Source organism: Sciurus carolinensis, chromosome 6, assembly GCF_902686445.1.
Source record: "Sciurus carolinensis chromosome 6, mSciCar1.2, whole genome shotgun sequence".
In the NCBI taxonomy this organism is placed as follows: domain Eukaryota; kingdom Metazoa; phylum Chordata; class Mammalia; order Rodentia; family Sciuridae; genus Sciurus; species Sciurus carolinensis.
The window spans coordinates 106,252,096-106,275,140 of NC_062218.1; the positions used below are offsets into that span (position 1 = coordinate 106,252,096).

At 34.9% G+C, this 23,045-nt stretch overlaps 1 protein-coding gene across 3 annotated transcripts in view; it reads left to right on the forward strand.

The window, feature by feature from the left end:
* Positions 1-16,605, forward strand: part of LOC124987114 (serine protease inhibitor Kazal-type 6-like) — a 60,739-nt gene extending 44,134 nt beyond the window's left edge. The window contains exons 2-6 of one of the 3 annotated variants that reach the window (XM_047556089.1): positions 6,952-7,052; positions 7,554-7,637; positions 8,516-8,553; positions 15,524-15,639; positions 16,198-16,597. In XM_047556089.1, the coding sequence (XP_047412045.1) occupies positions 6,952-7,052; positions 7,554-7,637; positions 8,516-8,553; positions 15,524-15,639; positions 16,198-16,243 (385 nt within the window). In that variant the 3' untranslated portion in view covers positions 16,244-16,597. Of the gene's footprint in view, positions 1-6,951; positions 7,053-7,553; positions 7,638-8,515; positions 8,554-8,682; positions 10,490-15,523; positions 15,640-16,197 lie in introns of those variants that run through there. The other 2 variants (XM_047556088.1, XM_047556090.1) reach the window with 2 other exon arrangements.
* The last annotated feature ends 6,440 nt before the right edge of the window (positions 16,606-23,045 follow it).

Consider the following 23,045-nt stretch of genomic DNA (forward strand, 5'->3'; position numbering starts at 1 on the left):
TGGAATTTGCCCCACTTAAAGATGGGATCTTCTGCTTCCATGATAGTCCAAGATGGCCACACTGGCTTACAAATGTGTTGACAAATGGGGAGCTGCAACTTGGGGCATGGGCTCTGAGTCCATGTGGGGTATGGATTGTCATGTTGAGGGGTCCTGGAGGTAGGGTACAGTCAGTCAGACTGGGGGTCCTACAGGTCCTGGGTGTTGTCCCAAAATGGAGGCAGCCACATTTAACCAAACCTGCAGGTAGTGTGACAGTGGACTTCCAGGCAACAGCAGGCAGCTGGTGATGCCCTGGTGGTCTGTGGTCAGTCTGCAGGCTACCAGTGGACTATTGGCAGGTGAACCTTCGGTGGTAGTGACGGGTAAGTGAAAGGTAGGGGATGGGCAGACAAGAGGCAGGCAAAGGGGCAAATGGTGGATGATAGGCAACAGTTAGTGAGAAATCTGCCCTCAAAAAGTAGTTGTTGTGCTGGCAGACTGCAGGTGATTAAGGTGGACAAAAGGGCAAGCAACAGAGGATCAATAAGCAACAAAGACTGCCTCACAGAGAAACACATATTCCTCTGTTTTTAACCCAAGTTATGAAGTCACAAGGAACACAGCTTTCCTCTAGTCCAACATCTTGGATCTCACCATTCTTTATAATTAATATGCACAAATAAAAAAGTGAGATTCAGTTAAATCCTTTTAAGTCATTCACTTCAGTCTCTACTTAGGGGCTTTTTTAAGCATTTTTAAATTTTTTTTCTAATTAGTTACACATGACTGTAAAATGCACTTTGACACATCATACATAAATGGAGTATAATTTCTCATTCTTCTGGTTGTACATGATGTACATAGGGTAATAATGTCTGATTCATTCTACTATCCTTCCTAGTCCCATACCCCCTTTCCTCCCTTCACTCCCCTCTACCTAATCTAAACTAACTCTATTCTTCCATAGCCCTCATCCTTATTGTGAATTAGCATACACACATCAGAGAAAACATTCAACCTTTGTTTTTTTCAGGATTGGCTTATTTCACTTAGCATGATATTCCCCAGCTCCATCCATTTACCAGCAAATGTCATAATTTCATTCTTCTTTAAGTCTGAGTAATATTCCATTGTGTACATATACCACAATTTCTTTATCCATTCATCTGGTGAAGGACACCTAGTTTGGTTCTATAGTTTAACTATTGTGAGTTGAGCTGCTATAAATATTGATGTGGCTATGTCACTGTAGTTATGCTGATTTTAAGTCCTTTGGGTATAAACTGAGGAGTGGGATAACTGGGTCAAATGGGGTTTCCTTTCCAAGTTTTCTGAGAATCTCCATACTACTATCCATAAAGGTTGTACCAATTTGCAGTCCCACCAGCAATATATGAAAGAATAAGGCCTTTTTTTCCGAAATGGCAGTGTTATGAGGTAATTTTCCAAGATGGGGTCATAAGGGAGTAGAGCAAGCTTTTGTTTCAGTGTGACTTGTGTCCTTATAAGGAGAGGAGGGTAGGTTGCTGATTCAGTAGTGCTTTTGTCCTTATAAGGAAAGGGTGGACTGTTCATTTATGAGCCTTTTCTCCTTATAAGGAGAGTAGGACAAGCTCCTGATTTACTGTACCTTGTGTTCATTAATGATTATCTTCTCTCCTATTGATTTTTTACGTGAAATATTTGAATTTCCATCCCTTTGATTTTAGGTCCTACAGGTATGTCTGTGCAGTTCCCATGGACATTCCCCTTAACATGGGATGGAAAAACAACTCTGGTGACTCTATAGCAGCATAGCTTCAGTACCAGAAAATGCTGTTCTTGTACATCTGTACCCATCCCCCTCAGTTAGTGGTGTCACTTCGTAACACATATTCATTGTGTGTAGAACAGTGTGGAAAAATTATGAGGAAGCTTTCCCCCCTTGAATCCTCATGGTTGTTGATACTGCACTCTAAGGTGTCTTAGGGAACAGAGCATGTTGTTCTAGCTTCACATGTGAGGGGCTACCATTCATTGAACATTAGTTATTCAAAGTTGGAAGAAAAAGGAATTGATATCCTGAGTGTGTAAATACATTGTGGTCTTTCAAAGTCAAAAGTTATTACAGACTTTTTAGACTGAAAATGAAAAGTACATTGAAGTTTTCTACAAATAGTAATTCCTAAACAAGTAAATATCAGTCATCATAACACACTAAAGAAAAAATGTCTGGAGTCCTTCCTTATTCCCATTCTGAAAATGGAAGAAGCTCTGGAGGTCCCAAAGGGAGATGACCACTGGGAGTTATGGCCAGGCATGTATGGGCGATTGCTTGATCTAATATCACAAGGAATTTTTGAGAGTAAGTTTCAAAGCTCAGGTACATAAGAAAGCTCTTGGTGATGACCTGTTGGACTCCCAGATAGTTAGCACATTTGGTGGTTGGTGGTTGGTCATTGGCAGTTGGTGGTCTTTGGATATTAGTTCTTTGATTTGGGTTTGTTGTTTTGTGTTGTTGTGTTTTTGATTGGGATTTGTTGTTTTGGTCTGTTATTTTTTTTTTTAGCTAGCATCCTTAGTTGGTGTTCCTGCTTAGAATGAATAGCCAGAGTAGTGAGAGTAGCGTAGTGTCCTGGGGGCCCAGCTCCTGCAAGAAGGCAGTTCTGAGGGACCAGTATGAGGTCCTGAGGGACATGGGGCATGGTGGATTTGGCTATATCATACTAGCCTGCCATTGCCTGACTGGGGCAGAGATGGCAGTGAAAGTCCTGTGGAAGACAGGGCAGAACTTCCTGGTCCTCTCATAAGAGGATATCATGAGGAACCTGGATCAATCCAATGCGATCCCATTATTTCAGGTGGTGGAGACCCAGAGAATATCTACATGGTGATGGATCACGCAGGAGGGGGCCAGCTCTTGACCATGTCCTGCAGGGTGGCATGCAGGAGGAAGAGGCTCTCAGTCTGTTCCGCCAGCTGGTGTGTGCTGTGGCCTTCTGCCATGACAGGGGCATCATGCACCAAGACCTCAAGCCAGAGAACATCATGGTGGATGCCACAGGCCACATCAAGCTCATCGACTTTGGCTTCAGCACCAGGGTCACATGTGGTCAGAAACTGAACGAGTTCAGGGGAACCCTCTCACACTTTGCCCCCTAAATTATCCTGAGGCAAGTGTATGAGGGTCCCCCAGTGGACCCCTGGAGCCTGGGCGTCATTCTCTATTTCATGTTAACAGGGAGGCACCCATTTATGGGATGCACCCCTAAGGACATGCTGAGACACATCATGCTGGGAGCCTACCGTGACCCTCCCCAGGATTCTCTGGCAGCAACAATGCTCCTCTACCACATGCTGACCCTGAACCCCAGGAAGGGGCCCACAGCCAAGCAGATCCTCCAGCACCCATGGCTGAGGTAGGGTGAGCAGTATTCACCCCACGATTATCCTGGGGCACACCCCAAACACCAAGACCCACAAATACTGACCACAATGTTTCATATGGGTTATGATCTACGCAAGACCTGGGTGTCCCTAACCAAGAAGAAGTTCAATGCCCCCATGGCTACCTACCTCCTGCTCCAGCACCAGAAAAGTCAGGGGGTGGGCTCCTTCTTCCAGGGGAAGCCTGTGCCTCCCAGGGGAAAGCCTCTCCCACACCCCACGTATCTTCCCCATCCCCCTGTCCTCTCCAAGAGGAGCCCCAGTGAGCCTGTCCTTTGCACCTTCCCCTTGCCCTGTGAGCCTCCGCTGCCTGAGAAGGCCAAACAGACAGGGCAGAAGCACCTCAGGAGGGCCAGTCAGCCTCCCATCCATCTCCACTTTCCATCTGCAAGAACCAGCACACCTGGTTTACCCTCCCAGCCTGACTGTGGGCAACCCCATGCTATCAGAAAGCTCTGGAAGCTGGTGACCAAGAGGATTGCAATCTGTGTGGGACAAATATGCAGTTGCATTCCACGTGTAAGCAATAAGGTGGCTCAAATGTAAGAGAACAGAAACCTGCCAGATGCCTCAAGTGTGGCTCCAATGAAGGGGAGAGGTGACCAGTCAAAACCAGGGGACAGCCAGAGGACCCTGTGCTCTTTGGATCCTGACACCTTGCCTGAGTATCAGTCATGTGGACTCTGAACAGCTGCAGGAGCAAGATGTGCCAACTACCTCAGGTTCTCTGCACGATTCCAGCCAAGAGCACTTCTGCATCCACTGGGACATCAGGTGTCTCCTCTGCTCCCACCTGCAGAAGACATCAGAGACTGTTCCCTGAGACACTTCCCCTGCCCTGCTGGTCTCCCTTCCTCCCATTCTTCTCAGATGTTTCTCAATAAATTTGTTTCAGACAAATTGTGAAAAAAGTTAGTGTTAAAAAAAGATCCTTATAATCTATAAAAGAAAATAGATTTTGATAGATTAGACTTCATTAAAGAAAGTAGAGTTTGATAAGTTAGACTTTATTAACACTTAGTATTTCTACTCTTGGAAAGAGATGATTAAAAGTCAAACCACAGAGCAGTATAAAATATAAGTCCTGGACTTACAGCCAGGATATGTAAAGAACTTTCAAAACTCAAACAAAAAAAATTCAATGAAAATGGGGAAAACTTCTAAGTGAAGATGACATACAGATGGCATACAGATGGCAGATATGTACATCAAAAGATGTTCAACATCAATAATTGTAGGAAAATAAAATCACAAGGGAATATCACTACATACTTAGGAAAAAAACTGACAATTTCAAGTTTCTAGAAATTTATAGATCTCTACATATAGTTAGTGGTCATGTATAATGGAGCAACCAATTTAGAATCAGTTTGGTAGTTTCTTATAAAGTTAGAAAACATAATTCAGTAATCCTATTGCTAGGTGTTCCACATAAAATGGAAAATTTATGTTCACACCAAATCCTCTACATAAATGTTTACAGTTGCTGTATTTGTAATCACCTGAATCTGGAAACAATTCAAGTGTCCCTTAGCCATCAAATGAATAAGCAAACATGCTATATCCATATCGTAAAATGCTTCTCAGCAATAAATGGAACAAACTTCTCATATAAACAAAAACCTGGGTGGAAAAAAAATACTTTATGCTAAAGGAAACAAACCAGATTCAAAAGGCTTCATAAGACATGATTCCATTTATATGGCATTCTGGAAAAGAAGAAGAAAACAGATGACTGGATACCAGGAGCTGGAGGTAGAGAGCCGGGTGGACTACAGAGAATCCCAGGGAAATTGTTTCTTTGCAGTTCTGGTACTTCGTACCCAGGACCTTGTGCATGCTAGGCAAGCTCTCTACCACTGAGCCACAGTCACAGCCAAACAGGGAACTGTTTTACTCAGAAAACTATATCTGGCTTGTGATAACAGGAACTTGATTATGTTTCCAAAAGTAGCAGAACTGATAGCCAGGTGCAGTGGCGCACACCTATAATCCCAGAACTTGGTAGGCTGAGGCAGAAGGATCAGTAAATCTAAGCCAGTCTCATCATCTTTGCAGGGACTTCAGCAGCTTAATGAGACCCTGTCTCAAAAAATAAAAAGACTAGGGATGTGGCTCAATGATAAAGTGCTCTGGGTTAAATCCCCAGTACCAACCCCCCCAAAAAAGATGCTTTTATTACAATAGGTGTCAGTAAATATTGTCACATGATTTTATCTTTGCCCTGTTAATACAATGAATTATATTTTTTTAATCTTTGAATATTGAAACAAGTTTTTTTTCTGGAATAATTTTTACATGATAATGGTCTTTTCTAATACTGCTCTATTTGATTTGCACATATGTTACAGGCATTTTATGAAATAAGTTTTCATTAACTACTTAAAATGTTTCAACCCTTTTCTAGTGCTTCTTTTATACTTGAATAGTGTGTGCAATATGTCAGGCACTGTTTCAAGCATTTTGAATGTAAAAAGTCATTTGATAATTATAAATGACACACTATATTTTTCCCTTTTCATAAATGAGATAACTTACACAACAGAGAATATATACAATTTTTACAAGGTCACTAAACTACTTTTGCCAAAATTCTAAGACTGACAGCACAGTTGTCTAACTCTTGGTTCTTAGTTTTTAACAATAAACTATAACAATAATCTCTTCCTCATGGTTTTAAAAGGGAATTACCAAATATTGATTTCCTATGTGAATATGTTTAAATTAATAAATGCTTTTGTAATACTATATGCATCATATAATGCTTTAAAAAGAATGAATCAATTTGTATATCATGACCAGAAAAGGAAGTCAAATTTAAATGTCATATGAATAAAGCTAACCACAGATAAGTTTACATAATGTGTTTCCATTAAATATGAAATCTCCAGTTTAGAGAAATATAAAGATTGAGGTACTGAGGCTCCAAAATCTATTCTATGGCTTCTGTAGTTGCACAATACAGTCATCTTGGAGGCTTAAAAACAGACCAATGCCTGGAGGTTGAGGAAGAAGGATGGCAAGTTCAAGTCCACCCTCAGCATCTTAGTGAGATCCTGTCTCAAAATAAAAAGTGAAAGGGACTGGGTTTGTGACTCATGGCAAAGCTTCCCCGGGTTCAGTCACCAGTATTAACAATAACCAATGACTAAATGAATAGAACCTAATGCGGAAAATCAAAATCAAATCAGTCTCAGGGGAGGAACTTCAAACTTCATCAAACTCTCCAGGTGGTTATCGTTATCTATCTAGGTTTTGAAAGTACTGACCATATTTGTATAGTGTAGTTCCTGGAACTTTACTTTTCTTTCCTCTCTTGTCTCTGTTCAAGAAAAATTGGAAATATTTCATATTTTATCTAATTCAAAATCTATAAATATACTTATCATTTTCTTCCTCATTAGTTGGTGATTTATTTATCCCCTTACTTTTTGATGTAGGCATGGCTTTGATAATGTCTTCATGAGGCAAGTTCCAGGTCACTTCCAGGACACGTGACTCTTCTGTGTCTAATCTCTTCACTGTTTTGTTTTCCTTATACAGCAATCTTAAAAAGAGACTCTTCGACATAGTTGAAGTTGACAAAGAAGCAAGAGTGAGCAAGACAGCTGCTGTCTCCTTTCGCATATTTCTTTCTGAGGAAGGTAATATGGGGCATAAGATATAGTGGCTTGTACATGGAGAATTGCTGGCAGGATGTCTCCTGGTCTTGTCCTTCTGATGAAACTGCTTCTGCTTCTCTGAAGTACAGACAAAACACTCAAAAGTACATGCACCCTTACATGCAATACAGGCAATCGTTGCTTTCAGCATTTTTCCGTCTGTGTTGGTTAACATGATTATTTCTTGTTCATGTTAGGGACAGAGGAGCAAAGGTTATGTTCTCCTTTAAAGAGGAATAGAGGAATATAGAAACTCAGAGGTTGTAACTGTTCTTTCTTAAGTGGGCGGATGCAGGAAATAAATAGTCCTTTCAATTACTTTTTTTTTTTTTTAACTTCTACTGGTCATTTATTTTTATTTTTATTTTTTGTGTGTGAGTGTAATCTCAAAAAAAAAAAAAAAAAAAAAAACCAATTTCATTCATTGAAACTTGATGGGGCTGTGTAAGTATTCTGAAAGTTTCTCTACAACATTCTTCCAAGGTACCCGAAGAGGTTCAATGGCAAACTTCTCATTGAAGACTGAAGTTGTTTTTTTCATCATGTTGTTATTTCATCTTTTTTCTGGTGAGTACATTTTATAAATCTGTATAGAACATTTTTCATGTCCTAGAAAATGCAGGCAAGGTTTGATATCACCAAGAATTTGTTGTTTATTTAGTTTATTAGATTCCTTGAACTGGTAAACCAAGTAGAACACAGTGCCCATGCCCCTTTAAAATTACATTGATAGAATTTGCCCTATAATATAAAAAAAGAGGAATCATATGGTGAATATGTATGGCCTCTGAATTCTAGAGTATGGAAATTTATCTTTTCCCACCTATGGAGCTAGAGTACTTCAGCTAATTCCCTTCCCCATTTTGGAAATTCATATTCTCCAGTGGGATTTGTTAGAATAATGTCAATTATTCTATGTCTAAGAGTTTTGCTTATCAATTCTAACATCAGAGCATTATATCAAGTCAGTCCTCATTGGCAACTCTGGGGAAAATTAGTCTATACTATAATTCATGATCGTTTTTACTTTCATTGTGAGGCAATTAATGTTGTCCTTGGAAAAGCTTTGAAAATAGAGCAGACGGCTTGACTCTACATTCTGATTCATTCCCTTCATATTTAAGAAATCTTATATGAGTCATTGTCCTTCCTGGGTTCCAGTTTCCTCATACATAGAATGTAGGTGACAAGGAAAACAATATCTTCAATTGAGAGTGTTAACGATTTTAAAGAATATAATATACTGGAGACAAAGTTAGACATATTGTAAGAATCAGCACTGCTTACAGTTTTGCAATCTGATTCCCATATGTATCAGTGCCATAAAAGGCTCAGTTCGTGGCACATAGTATCCTCATTGAAAGACCTGCACCCATTTCTTTTCCCAAAAGGTGGGACTATATCAAAGGAGACACCTGTCATTTAATCTCTTTTTATATTTACAGATCCCGTATTGTCTCAGGACTTTGATGACGAGATAGATGTAAGTTACTTTAAATTTGTAAGGAGGTGGAAAATATTTAACCTTAAAAACATCAACTGCTATATGGTAAAATGCTCATGACAGAAATGATTCATTATACAGTGAATCTAAGTTATTATCTTTGTGTAGGAGAAGATATAGGAACTCCAGCACTCCAGAAGTGGTTTTACTCATACAAGCACTCCTCCCTGTTTATTAGTTGTATGGAACTACATCATGCAGTAGTACAAGAGTTAATTCAATCTTTTGTGTTTCAGCATTTACATTGTTTCCAACATTCGCAACAACCTTGTGAATACATATTTTCAAAGTAAATTTCTAGATGGGGAAATATTAGGACAACATGTAAAAATATATGGGATGTTGTTAGATATTACCATGAATTTTACCACTTGGGAAAAATAAAGATCCTTCACAAGAGTCATCCTAGCTTGTAATCCTACTAACAATAATGAGGGCACCTTGGTCCCCACAGTCTTGCCAACCCGGGGTAGCATCTGTTAAATTTTTGTGGATATTATGTGTGAGAGTGAAGATTTCATTTGTATTTCTCTAATCATGAGTGAAATTGGACATCTTTTCATGTATTCCAGGGTCATTTTTTTCATGATCTTCTCATTTTTTTTTCATGTTCTAAAGGAATATTTTTCTCATATATTCTGTATACATTATCCTTGGAATTTGTTTTTTTTTTAATGTTATTCTGATAAGTTTTAAATGTCAACAATTTATTATGAAAATTACATTGAAAATGTTGTAAGGGTCTTAAAACTTGATTATGGGACTTGTTTGCAATGTGAATATTTTTTATGTGGGTTAAATTTGATTATTGAGTCAGATTTAGAAAACTTTGAATCATCTGATTTTAGAGGGTGATTTTAAAGCAATTCATCCTTGATGGTGTTTTTGTTATTTTATTTTTTACTTAACTCAGATATGTTGGGAGTTTTAAATATACTATGAGATACATCTTCAACTTTATCCCTTTTTTTCCAAATGGAAAGTAAGTTTTACCCAAATCATTTATTGAAATGTCCACCTTTGCTCCAGTGATTTGATGTGCCCCTTCAAACTTAAACTTCCAAATGCCCTTAGTCTACTTAGGGACTTTCTGTTCTCCTCATGTGCCTATTATTTGAGTTGTAGCATATTTTCAAATTCTAGAAGTTTTATACAATGTTTCAACATCCAGTATAGCAAATTCACCCACACTACAGATTTTGTCTTGCAGCATTTTCTTGTTGATAAATGTGTTTTCCCTGTAAACTTAAAGATATCAGTTTACACTATGTTAAAGATGTTTTGTTGTCTTACATGAAACAGATCTTTCCAATTTTCTAAGAATCCTTTTGTGTTATCTAGCACTGTTTATCATTTTTCATGAATTTTACACAGTCTGTTAAGTATATTCCTAGCTATTTTGTCTTTTTTGTAGTCATTTTAAAGAGCTGTATTTGCCATGAATTTTATCTTCCAACTGACTATTTTTGTAAATAAAGAGGCAATGAAGTTCTATATACTAATTTTATATTCTGGTCATGAATTGCATTCTCTTACTGTTTGATTTAATTTTAATGATTTCCTCAGTCTTCCTATCCCACTGTCATCTGCAAACATACAATAAGCAACTTTACTTTTTAAATTTCTATTTATTTTGCTCTTTATTGAATTCTCAAATACAATATTAAATAATATTGGAGATAACGAACTTTTTTTTTACATTTTAATTTTTTTCCGTTTAGCAAAAATGCCTTCAGTAAGGTGCTGACTTAATGATACATATGTGTATGTATGAGGGAATTTTCCATTAAATTCTGAATTCTAAAGTATTTTTATTAGGAATTATGTAGAATTTTGTCAATACTTTTACCATATTTATACAGATGAACATATGATTTTTTTTCATTACGATTATTAATGTGTGTTGTAAGGAATGCCTTTCTAATATTGAGTGAGTTTTGCATTACAGAAATAGATTCCACTTGGTCATTGTTTTCTTTTTTTTAAATTGCATTTGATCCTGTTTACTAATATTTTATTCAATAACATGCAAATAATCTGAAAATGTATTATGTTTTGTTTTTATCAAGCTTAGAAATCTATGTTGTTTTTGCTTCATCAACACATATAAATTTTCCTTAACTTTTTCTATTCCCTCAAACAGTTTGTATGATATAGGGACTATGCACTTTTGAGAGTTGAACTCTCCTTTGAAATACTTTGGGCTTGTTCATTTTCTGTATGTGATTTTGACTTATTAAATGCTTATACTTTTTAAATGGAAGCTAGTCTTTTAAGTTTTCTAAGTCTAATGGGGTTAAACTGGACAAACTATGTTTTGTAAAAACATCCATTTCTTATGGAATTTTGGATTTCTTTGTAATGAAATATACAATATAGTCTTTATATTTTTTCTAATTTACTATATTTCAATAAATTTTTCTTCTTATTTTACATTGCATTGTTATGACTTTCACATTTTCTTCATTAATTTAGCTTGCTTTTTTCAAAGAATCTGTGATTGATTTATTATTTATCCAATCTATTGTATTCACTTGTGATTTTTCATTTTTCTAATTGTTTCTTTATGGCTTTTGTTTTTAGCATTTATTTCTAACTTTTTCATTGGGAATTTAATTTTTTTATTTTTCCATTTTTGTTGATAGTGATATGTACATAAAGCTAAGAGTTGTGAATGCTGCTTTAAATATATCAAATTGATTCTAATAAGATTTTTTTATCATTATAATTGTATTTTAGGAATATTCTAACTTGAGATTTTGTTTTTTCCTCTCATGCAAGTATGTTCTAAAACATTTTGTTTATTTCAGGTGTGAAGGACTTTTTTGTGTGTTTTTTTTTATTTTATTACTAATGTCTTATTTTATTCAATCCTTTATTTTAATTGCATGGAGATTACTGATTACTTTTTATGATCTAATACAGAGCCATTTTTCATGAATGTCCAGTGTGTTCTTGAGAAGAAAGTGTATTCCAGATGATCAGAATATCTCATTGGGATATATGCATAAATCTATTATATGATGATATTCTTTAGTCTGTGCATTCTAACAGCTTTGTTGTTTGTTGACCTCTCTTGAATTGAGAGTGGTATGCAGAAGTCTTCTGTTATCATTGTGTTTCCTTCTTTGAATTTTTGTTTCATAAATGTGCTTTCTAGTTATGTAATATTTAGGCATTCATAATGTTTTATCTTTCTTGTGAATTATAGTATTCAGCATTATAAAGCACCCTTTCTTATCATACTGAATGACTTTCATTTGAACTCTACTTTGCCTGATAGTGAAGTACAATTTGTGGTTTCTTATTTCTGTAGTTCACCACCTAATAGTGGTAGAGTTTATGCTAATTTTTTTGTGCAAAAAAGTGGGGGGTGACCATTATTTATGTCAAGGTTTTCTTTTGAAAACGTGTCCATTTTTCTTAAAAATCATCTATTATTAAGCTGTCATTAGTGCAAGATTAGTATGAAGAGAATACTTCTTTGTACACATTTTTGTGGGGGCGACAATTATGCAGTAAAATACAATTAATCCTTATCCAATATACATTTGCCTCTCTTTATTTTGATCTTTTAATTAACCTCATCTTGGGTTTATAACATATAAATATAGCCAAATTAAAAAGCTGTTTTAATTAATAAGTGGGATCTTTCTACACATATTGATATAACCAATAAATTTTGTAAAAATAATTTTGCCATATAACATTGCTAAAATTATATTTAATTATTCATTTATATAATTATCATTTATTTATCAAATTATTGATTAATTATGGTACTGGGGATAAAATACAGGAGTATTCTATCTCTGAACTATATCCTAGCCCTTTTTTTATTAAATTTTATTTTGAGATAAGTTCTCATTAATTTACCCAGTTGGCTTCAAACTTGCAATTCTCCTTCCTTAACCTCCCAAGTAGAGTAGCTGAAATTACAGGTGTGCATTACAGTGCCTGGCTTAAAAAAAAAAAAAAAAAAGGAAGGAAGGAAGGAAGGAAGGAAGGAAGGAAGGAAGGAAGAAAGAAAGAAAGAAAGAAAGATAACCCAACTTTTATCGAGTGAGTGTCTGGTTTTTCAGTGTGTCATGACATTAATTCTATCTCTCACTATTCTTTATACACAAGCAATAAATTCATTTAACTGCCTTTACTTTTTTCCCTCTTTCATTTGTAGGTTGCTTTTTTTTACTTCTTCAGAATACATGAGTTTTATATATTTTTCACATTTTTTCCCCACTTGGGTTTCAGTATTAAATAAAAAAGTTATATATATTAATTCCTCAAAGTCAGTCCTTTGATTAACTTTCCACAATAATCCCTTATTTGGATAAAACCCATTCATTAGTAAAATGCTAAACAAAGATTCAGTGTTGCTTAAGTAAGTGTAATTTTTCTATTGCCTTAATATTTGCTCAACTTTACTCTGTATTAGGGCAACTTGTAATTTAATATTTATTCCGGAAATATTTTCACTTTAACTTATATCCCTTGCCTAAATTCAATTGAGTGTTGCTCCACATATATTTTAAAGACGCAACATCCTTTCTGGAGTTCAACATCAGGTACAAGGATTTTGCTTCAACATCCCCAAAGGTTTGCTAGTGACTCTGTACCTCATTTTATTATGAACATTTCATGAAGGGTTTCTTCTGCTTTATGGTTGTCTACTTTGGAGGTTAGGTTACAGCTTTAGGTATTTGAGTCTCAATTTTCTGTTGCTTATTTTTTACTTAAAGAAGTTTTACATAGATGGGAACCACATTTTTTCCCTAAATTTTTGTGGACACAAATGGCTGGTAATGTAGAGTCCTTTACAGGTTTCCTAGTGAAGAGTGCCCTCTTCTGACACTATGGGAAATGTGGTCATTGCAGTAGGTGAATTGAGTGTGTGTGTGTGTGTGTGTGTGTGTGTGTGTGTGTGCGCGCGCGCGTGCGTGCGCGTGTGGTTTTATCCTTTGAACTGTTTAGTTCTCTCTTGAACTGCATTATTCTAAACGTCCTCACATGCTTCTTTTACATTTACCATTTACATTTCTTCCTTCCCCTCTTTATTTTTAACTTTCAGAGGAAAGTAATAATGTCTTTCTCAAATTCCCTTGTTTTCAATTTCTTCCCTCCAAGCATGGCCTTGTCAGGCAGGCATTTTTTGATTGTTTTAATGTGAATGGTGGGCAGCTCACTCTTCGGGAGAGCTTAGCTGCATCTGAGTTTCCAAGTCCCCACTTCTCTCTTTGCAGTTTTTTTGCAGGTTTTCCTTTTTCTTCTGTGACTTCTTTTCCCCCACCTTCTGTTCTTTGTAAGAAGCTTGCTTGCACTGGAGTTTAGGTAATAATCTAATCAAAATTTGATGACTTTTGTACATAAAGATACTGTCAAGCTATTTCCTTTTTTGTCTTCTGTCTATGCTGAATACAAATGATTTATGTAATTTTATGAGTTCTTCTTGTTAATTAGTATAATTTTTAAAGGATTCATAGAGATTTGGATAGTCTTCATTACCTTTAGTCTTCTTGGAAAATAAATTTTTTTAAAATGTTACCTAAATTTCTGTTGTGAATGTATATTTTTATTAATAAATTTACTAAAGCATAGTCTACATGCCATATAATTCACTCAATTAAAATGCATAATTCAGTGATTATGAGAAATATTGGAAACTGAACCCAGGAACACTTTACCACTGAGTTACATCTCCAGTAATTTCCATTTTTTATTTTCAGAGTATCAATTAGTTGCTGAGACTGACCTCAAACTTGCAATTCTCCTGCCTCAGCCTACTGAGTCATTGGAATTATAGAAATGTGCTATTTCTCCCAGACATAATCCAATAATTTTTAAAATTAAATTTACCAAGCAGTTAAATTAAACTGTGATACAAATTGTCACATTTGTAATACTATAATTAGATTCCAGATACCCATTGACTGAAAGTCACTATTTCCTGCATCTCCCGCTCCGGGAAATCACTAATGTAATTTCTGCCTATCGGTTTACCTTTTGTAGACATTTTATATAAATTTAATTGTATAAGATGTGGTCTTAGTGATTGTCTTCATTCACTTAGTGTAATGTTTTCAAGATTTATCCTTATTGCTACATGTATCAGTACTTTATGAATGATATATCATTGATGGATGACATATGATAGTTATTTTTCCATTGGATAAATGATGGACACTTAAGTCATTTCCACTATTTGTCTATCATGAATAGATTTAAAGGTCCCACTGCATTCTACCAACCAGGAAAGCATTATTTAAGAATCCACATCTACATACATTGTAACAAAATTATTGACCAATGAAATCAAAGAAATGGTATTACGGGTATTCAGAAGACAATGTCAGTCTTCAAAATAAATCCAAAAATCCTAAATAAAATCTTCACATGCCAAGTACATCAGTGTATAAAAATATTATCAAAATGTAACAAATTTTTCTTTAGTAGCAATCAAATTAGCACACAATGCACTATACTTAAGGTTAAAGATTACATTACTATATTATTTCAATAAACAATTATAAAAGCTTTCAATGAATGTAAGCTATATTTGATAAAATATTTCAGAAAACTTGAATTTGTTATGGTGAATATAAATTTCAAAAATATCTAAAATTAAACAGTATAGAGTTTTAGGATTATCTACACATATGGTGAAAGTACAAAGAAAAGAAGGTGAATGGCAAATACAAAATTGAGGTTAAGTCTGAAATAGGAGAGGAACAGAATTTGAGGTGAGAAGCTGATAAAACTACAAAAGTTATTAAAATATCTTATTCTTCATTTGATTTCTGATTACAGGGAGGTTTATTTTGTGATGGATCTATAATAAAAACATAGTTTTCTCATTGTCTTTGCCATGTATGGCACTTTATAATACTATTAAGAAGATTATTTTCAGATGTGTCATCTCTGATTATATCTTTGTTGTTTCTGAATTGTACAGTCAGGATGTAAAAGTTTCCCAGAGCCACCATTTGTTTGTGACAAGACAAAGAGTCCAGTTTGTGCTTCTGATGGCAAAACCTACAATAATTACTGTACGTTTTGCTTTGCCAATAGGTAAGAGTACATTAGTAAACATTTGCTTCTCTTGTTGAACTAACAGTCCAGCATGCTAGGAACTACTGTGTTTCTCTTCATCTATAACCATGTACACAGTAAAGAGCTATTTTATTCCTGTTAAAGCTTGAAGAGACACACTTCAATTTTACCCTAGAACTTCCACTTCTCTAAATAGGTTAGCTTGAGCCATATATATGGTGCTGACTTGTTTGCAAATACTTAAATCAATTAACCATACTTCACTGAATATCATCTTTTGTAATTACTAGAAGTAGACCCATATGATGTAAACTAGGAGATGCAGTAAACTGTGACTCTCTCTCCTCTCCTTCCTCAGGTCCTCAGTCAGGACTGAGAAAGTAGCCCCACAGCAGGAGAGAAGACATGTGAAGGGTCTGGTGGGCAGTGGGGTATGCTGTATGAAGTAGGATGCAAGAGCTCCACTTTATGTCTTGCTTAAATATTTAGTTGTGGGAAAGCTTTCAGACTCCATAAGAGAAACTGACCTGTTACTTTTTGGTTTTCCCTCTCTCTCTCTTTTTTTTTTTTTTGCAGAGAAAGTCATGGCAAAATTACTTTAAAACATTTTGACAAATGCTGACCCTTGTGTTGTGGTGCTATGCATTCAGAGGACTCCTCTAATAATCCCGATCTGCTGTTGGATTAAACAGAACATCAACCTCTCATGTCTTAAAGTCCTCGATAAGTAGGTGAATCCTGTTTTGGAAGGCAGGGGAACCTATAAGGATTAGGAAATCCTTGTAATTCTCAAATCTTAAAATTCCACACTTTTAATTTTGTCTGTCCAAATAGTAGATGAAAATATGAAAGATCATTTGTTTAATTATGTATTTATAGCCTGAAATAGAAGACATTTCTCAATCATTAAATACTTTTATTGCATATTGCATGATATTTACTTTATTAAAATAACTTTTTACCTTTGTGGTTGTACAGTATGTTCACACACAGGTGAAGCATAGGGAAATCTACTCAGAGCAAAGTTTCCAAATTGCCTTAAATGTATATGAAGAGTATAGATAACTGAGCCCCTCCCTGTTCTAATGGATCAAATCTTCAGGAGCAAGGTCAGGTTTTTCTGGAGAAATTTTAACCAGTGACCAAGTTACACATTTTTGTTCCTAAAATAAGGTTAGCATTTAAAGAAATGCAGATTCTATACAGAAGAGTGAGAAAATGTTTAATGTATTTGTTAGAGTACAGGTTAAGCCAATAGAACAGACACAAAGGAGCATACAATTTAGTCAATCTGTGATTTGACCTGTATTTCCTGTAATGTTTTCTAAAGTGGGCACTATGTCTTGGGTTAGAGGAAGCTCTGCTCTCCACAACTCACGTCTTCCATTTTTAGGTAACACAGGAATAGTAGTAGTCCATTCATCTCTGTCAGCCAATGAGAAATGTGCTTAACTAGAAGTCCAAATGCTTATTTAAAATTTATTTTACCAAATCAATATAGAATTAATATTTGAAGACAACATTGTACCATAACCACTATGTCAGGTTCATGGCACTATCCCATAAATATCTGTGACAATGGAAGAGTGAAAAATATGAAGACTATTTACTTAGCATCTCAAATATCACTCTTTATGTATCCATTAGAATGAAAGTTTATTGGGCAACCATAACTTGTCCTTGATATGTTCACTTTTAACTGAGTATTTTCCTTTCTTTTGTATAGATCTTGTACAAGAGATGCCTTAGCAAACATTGATATAGTTATGTAGGTATTTGTTCCTTGAGAATTGACAGGTTCATTAAACATTCAGTATATATCAGGATCTATGCATATTGTTAGATGGTAAGCAAAGCAAGGTGTGGTTGGTCTCCTCAAGGATCTGACAATATATTGGTCAAATTGATTTTCCAGTAGTAAATGAGCAACTACTCAGTACCAAGAACTCTGCTGTACAGTTTCACAAATACCAGACTTTTAATTCTTGTGAACTGGTTATGTGGACACACTTAAATCCATTATTAGCTTCAGTTTATGTGTTCCCTTATGAGATTAATAAAACTCAAAATTAAAACTCAAAATTAAAGAAATACTGCATTTTGCTTTATAGTCAGATGTAATTCTGCCACCAGGTTGATATGGTACAAAGGAAATTGTGTTTTGTCTGGAGGGCAGTTGACTTTGAGGTAAACACAGCCTTGTGCCTAGGTGAAGAGTAAGACAAAATATCTTCCAGACAATATCATAAGTCATAATTTCCAAATGAGTGTAATTTTTAAAATTTATTAAATTTGGGCAATAATATGTTTACAAAATTGAAATGCTCTGAGATTTTCTGTCTCTGTCTTAATGAAGGATCAATTTCATTACCTGACTAGTCTTCCATCCATGCCTAACTAAAATGTGCAATTATACCTTGTCTGCCTCCCGTTTCAGGTCTGTGGTTAACTGGGGTTTTCATCATTTTATTTTTGAGCTGTCAAACTTCTTTATGTATTCTAGATACAAGTTATTTATCGGATATATGATTTTCACATATTTTCTCTGGATATTCCCTTTCTTCCTTCTTTCCTCCCTCCCTCCCTTTCTTTCTTCTTTCTCTTCTTTTGTTTATTTTCTGTAGTGCTGTGAATTGAATCCAGTGCCCCAGACATACCAGGCAAAGCACTTTACCACTGATCTTCATCCCCAGACCTTTCTTTTACTTTCTTGAGGTGCCCCTTGAAATAAAAAAAATACTTTGATAATGTCTAATTTATCTTTTTTATTCTTTTGTTGCTTATAGTTTGGATGTCATCATGAAGAATCTGTTGCTGAATTCAATATCATAAAGGTTTACCCTTGCATTTTCTTCTCCTGGTATCATAGTTTTGCTTGTTCCCACATTTGTCCTTGTTCTTCTTTTGAGTTAATATTTGGGTGAGATAGGGGTCCAACATTTTTATTTTTAACCTATTAAGTCCAAAATTTTCAATTCCGCAAATATTTAAAGAAAATTATCACATATGCATTAAAATAGGTGGAAATCATAATTTAGTTTATGTATTATTACATTAATATTATATTATAATTATTATGAATTTATTATATTACATAATTATATATGACATTCAAATTTTTATAGTTTTTCCACATTCAGGATGAGGGGACAAGATCAGTTAATGTGGCTTTCCAGTTATCTCAACACCATTTATTGAAAAAACTGTTTTTCCCAATGGAATGTCTTTTACATCTTCATTGAAAATAAATTCGGCATAAGAAAATTATCAAGATAATGAGATAGGAACACTGAATCCTTCTTCCCCACTTACCCACTATAACTCAACAGCAAAAATCTAGAAAATAGTTAAGAGAATCCTGTGTGTAGGGTGAGCATGATTCCACCCACACTAAAAGCAATAGGAGAGCTGAAGACACTCTCTCCTCTAAAGCCCCATCCAGGACAGCTCCATATTACTGTGAGGTAACCTCCACTTCCCAGATTCTCCCTAAGGATGGAAATAAAGAACAAGACCATGCATTCAATACTCTTATTTTCTTGGGAACTTCTGTGATACTGTCTCTGTCTTACCTGTCTTAGAACAATGATGATATTTGGTACAGTATGGACACCTGAGAAGTATGTAAAACAAAGATGGAAGTATGAAATAATGAGCTGGCTTAAGCCTCAACCCCACTACCTAGTTTAGCGCACAGTGAGCAGGCAGAGGAAAAACCCAACCTACAGTTTCTCTTTGGAGAGGGAAGGAAAGGAAGACTGTCCAACATTCTGACAATGATAAAAAACTGACATCTGGTTTGCTTATTCCAGAGTTGACAGACTCTGGCTTACTCTCTACACCTGAGAACAAAGGTGTTTGAACAGAACAAAGGTTGGAAAAACTCCTAGCGTCTCCGGCTGGGCTAATTGATAAGTGTATTTTCAAAATGAGGCCAGTCAAGAAAGATTGGGAAAGGTGGCTGGTTTGTATAATGAGCTGACACAAACTCAAAAGTCAAGGAAGTATGTTTTAAAACAAAGGAATAAGAAAAATAACCAGGAATTGACCCTAATAAACTGAATATATATGATTTACCTGACATGAAATTCAAAGTAACTTTCTTAAAAATGCTCAACAAGGTCAGGAGAATAATGAACAAGCACAATGAGAATTTCAACAAAGAAATAGAAAATATAAAAATGTACTAAACAGAAATCTCAGAGTGAAGAATGCAATAACTTAAATATTCGAGAGGTTTAACCACTCAAAAAGATAAAAGGTTCAGTGCCCTTAGTTTGGTATACTGTAACAAAATGCCATAACCTGGGTGGCAAGTGAACAGCCAAAATTTATCTCTGACCATTCTGGAAGCTAGAAATTCTAAGATGAGGTGCTGGCAGATCCAATGTCTGATGAGAGCTCATTTGTTGATTCAGATAGTATTTTCTTGCTGTGTTGTCATATGGCAAAAGATGTAAACTAGCTCTTTATAATCTCTTGTTTAAGGGTGCTAATGCTTATTATGAGGACTCCATCTTCATGACCTAATCACCTCCCAATACCATCATTTTGGAATATTAGGGAAATTAAACCAATGACATTGGGGGCCACAAATACTCAGATTATAGCAATAAGCAAATACAAAGATAGATGTTAGAAATTATTCAATCAGATGATCATTAAGAAAATGAAAGTGAAAGCAAACAGAAAGTTTAAGGGTTTGATGGACATCATTTGAACTAATATATGCATTATGGAATCCTAAAGTGAATAGAGGAGCTTATTCAAAGAAATCAGGGATGAAAATTCCCCAAATATGGAGAAGGAAATATCTACATCCAGGAATCTTAATGACACCCAAATAAAATGAACTCAAAGAAATACACATGAAGATGCAATATAATCAAATTGTAAAGAATCAAAGGCAAAAAGTGAATATTGAAAGCAGCAGGAGAAAAAAAATTACTTGTCACATGCAATGGAAACCCTCAAAAGACCATCAGCAGATTTTGCTGCAGAAACATTTCATGCCAGAGGTAGTGGGATATTTTTAAAATGCTAAACTAGCAACAAAGAACATTAGGACTAACTAAACGATCCTTTAAAAACTATCCTTAAAAAAAGGAGAACAAAGACATTCCTTAGCTAATAAAAAATAAGAAATGCAAAAAAGAGTTCTTTAAATTGAAATAAGATTCTAAAGAGTAATACAAAAGCATAGGAAAATATGAAAGTCACTGGTAAAGGTAATTGTACAAACAACAATGTAACTTACAGTTATGGGAAAGCACTTTTGATTCTTGAACAAAATTAAAATACAAAATTATTAAAATAACCGTATTTAAAGATGTTAAGGACTATACAATAAGAAATTTCCAGCTAATTTGTCATTGAAGTATAGAAACACAATTGATTTCTGGATGTTAATTTTTTATCCTGCTACTTTGCTGACTTCATCAAGGAAAGAAAACTTCAGTCCAATATCCTTGGTGAACACAGATGCAAAAATTATTGATTAAATATTGGAAAATCACATTCAAAGACACATTAAAATGATACTGCACCATGATCAAGTATGTTTCATCCCAGGGATGCAAGGTTGATTAACATATGGAAATTAACAAACATAATTCAACATAGACTTAAAAACAAGAGTCATATGATTATCTCAATAGATTCAGAAAAAGCATTGGACAAAATGTAGCATCCATTTATGTTTAAAAAACTAGAAAAAAACAGGGATAGAAAGAACATAACTAAACACTGTAAAAGCTATATATGACAAACCCAAAAGCAACATTATTCTAAACATAAAAACCAAAAGTGTTTCCTCTAAAAAGAGGAACAAGACAGGGAAGCCCATTTTCACCACTTCTATTCAACATTGTCCTTAAAACTATAGCCAGACCAGACCAATTAGGCAAAAGAAAGAAATTAAGGGGATATGAATAGGAAAAGAAGAGCTCAAACTATCTCTGTTTGCCAGTGACGTGATTCTATATTTAGAGGACACCAAAAACTCCACCAGAAAACTTCTAGAACTCATAAATGAATTCAGCAAATTAGCAGAATACAAAATTAACATCCATAAATCAATTGTGTTCCTATAATCCAATGATGAATCAGTTGAAAGGAAAATTATGAAAACCATCCCATTCACAATAGCCTCAAAATTGTTAAATACTTGGGAAGCAATCTAACAAAAGAGGTGAAGGACCTTTACAATGAAAACTACAGAACACTAAAGAAAGAAATTGAGGATTTCTGCATGTTTTCTGCTTTAATAGTACCCTATGGTCCATTATGAATTTGTGTGCTGACTTCAACTTTTAATTTCTTTTAGTATCAACCTCTGTACAATAGGAAAGATATTTTCTGTGTTTTCATGCATTTGTTGCAAGCAAAAATTTAAAATTTCAGTTAAATGCCAGAGAAATTTCTTTGTATTATGTTTTAATGGATGAAGTGATAATTTAATCTATTTTTAAGAAATCTAACATGACATTCTTTAATATGAAAAATTTTTAAATTCTATAAAAAGAGAGAGAGCCAGGCATATAGCAGTACAGCATATTAAATTCTTCCCATAGGTTTTCTTTGGCTAATAGAAATGTAAAAGCAAGTGAGATAGAGATGTTAATCAAATCATGGTTCCAAGAACAAGATTTCTTTTGAAAAAGTTTAAATGTCTAAGAATAAAGTATTAGAAAAATGTTATTTTTGGTGCTGGGAGTATAACCATTAAGTAATTGATTTGTATTTATTTAAATAGTTGGTTTCATAAAATCTACACAATTTACCCTATATCAAAATTCCCACCATTTTCAGCCAAGGCTAATGTTCCATACAGCTGACAGAGTCTGGAAAATAGATTGTTAATAGTCCAATAGAATTACACGGAGAATGTGCCATTCCAATACCAGTGCAGACTATGGCAAGAATTCTCCTCCACGTGAGCTAATGGTAATTGAGTTTTATTTTTAACATATACCAGCACTTTGAAAGACCAAAATAACACAAATTTTTACCTCCCAGGCTTCCTTATCTGTACAGGAAACAACAAGTTTAACAGCATTTATCACAAATGGACTTTTCATGGCTGGAGGCATCTCAGTACTCAACCTCAAATTACACTACAGAGCTACAGTAACAAAAATAGCCTGGTACCAGCACAAAAGCATACATGAAGACCAATGGAATAGAATAGAAGATACAGAACAAATCCACACAGATAAAGTCACCTCATCCTTGACAAAGGCACCAAAAACATACACTGCAGAAAAAATAGTCTTTTTTAAGCAAATAATGCTGGGAAAAATGGATAACCATGCATAGAATGAAACTAGATTCCCATCTATCACCTGCAGAAAAGTAAAGTCAAAGTGGAACAAAGATCAAGGAATTAGAAATTTTGCAATTGGGACAATAAAACATAGGGGCAA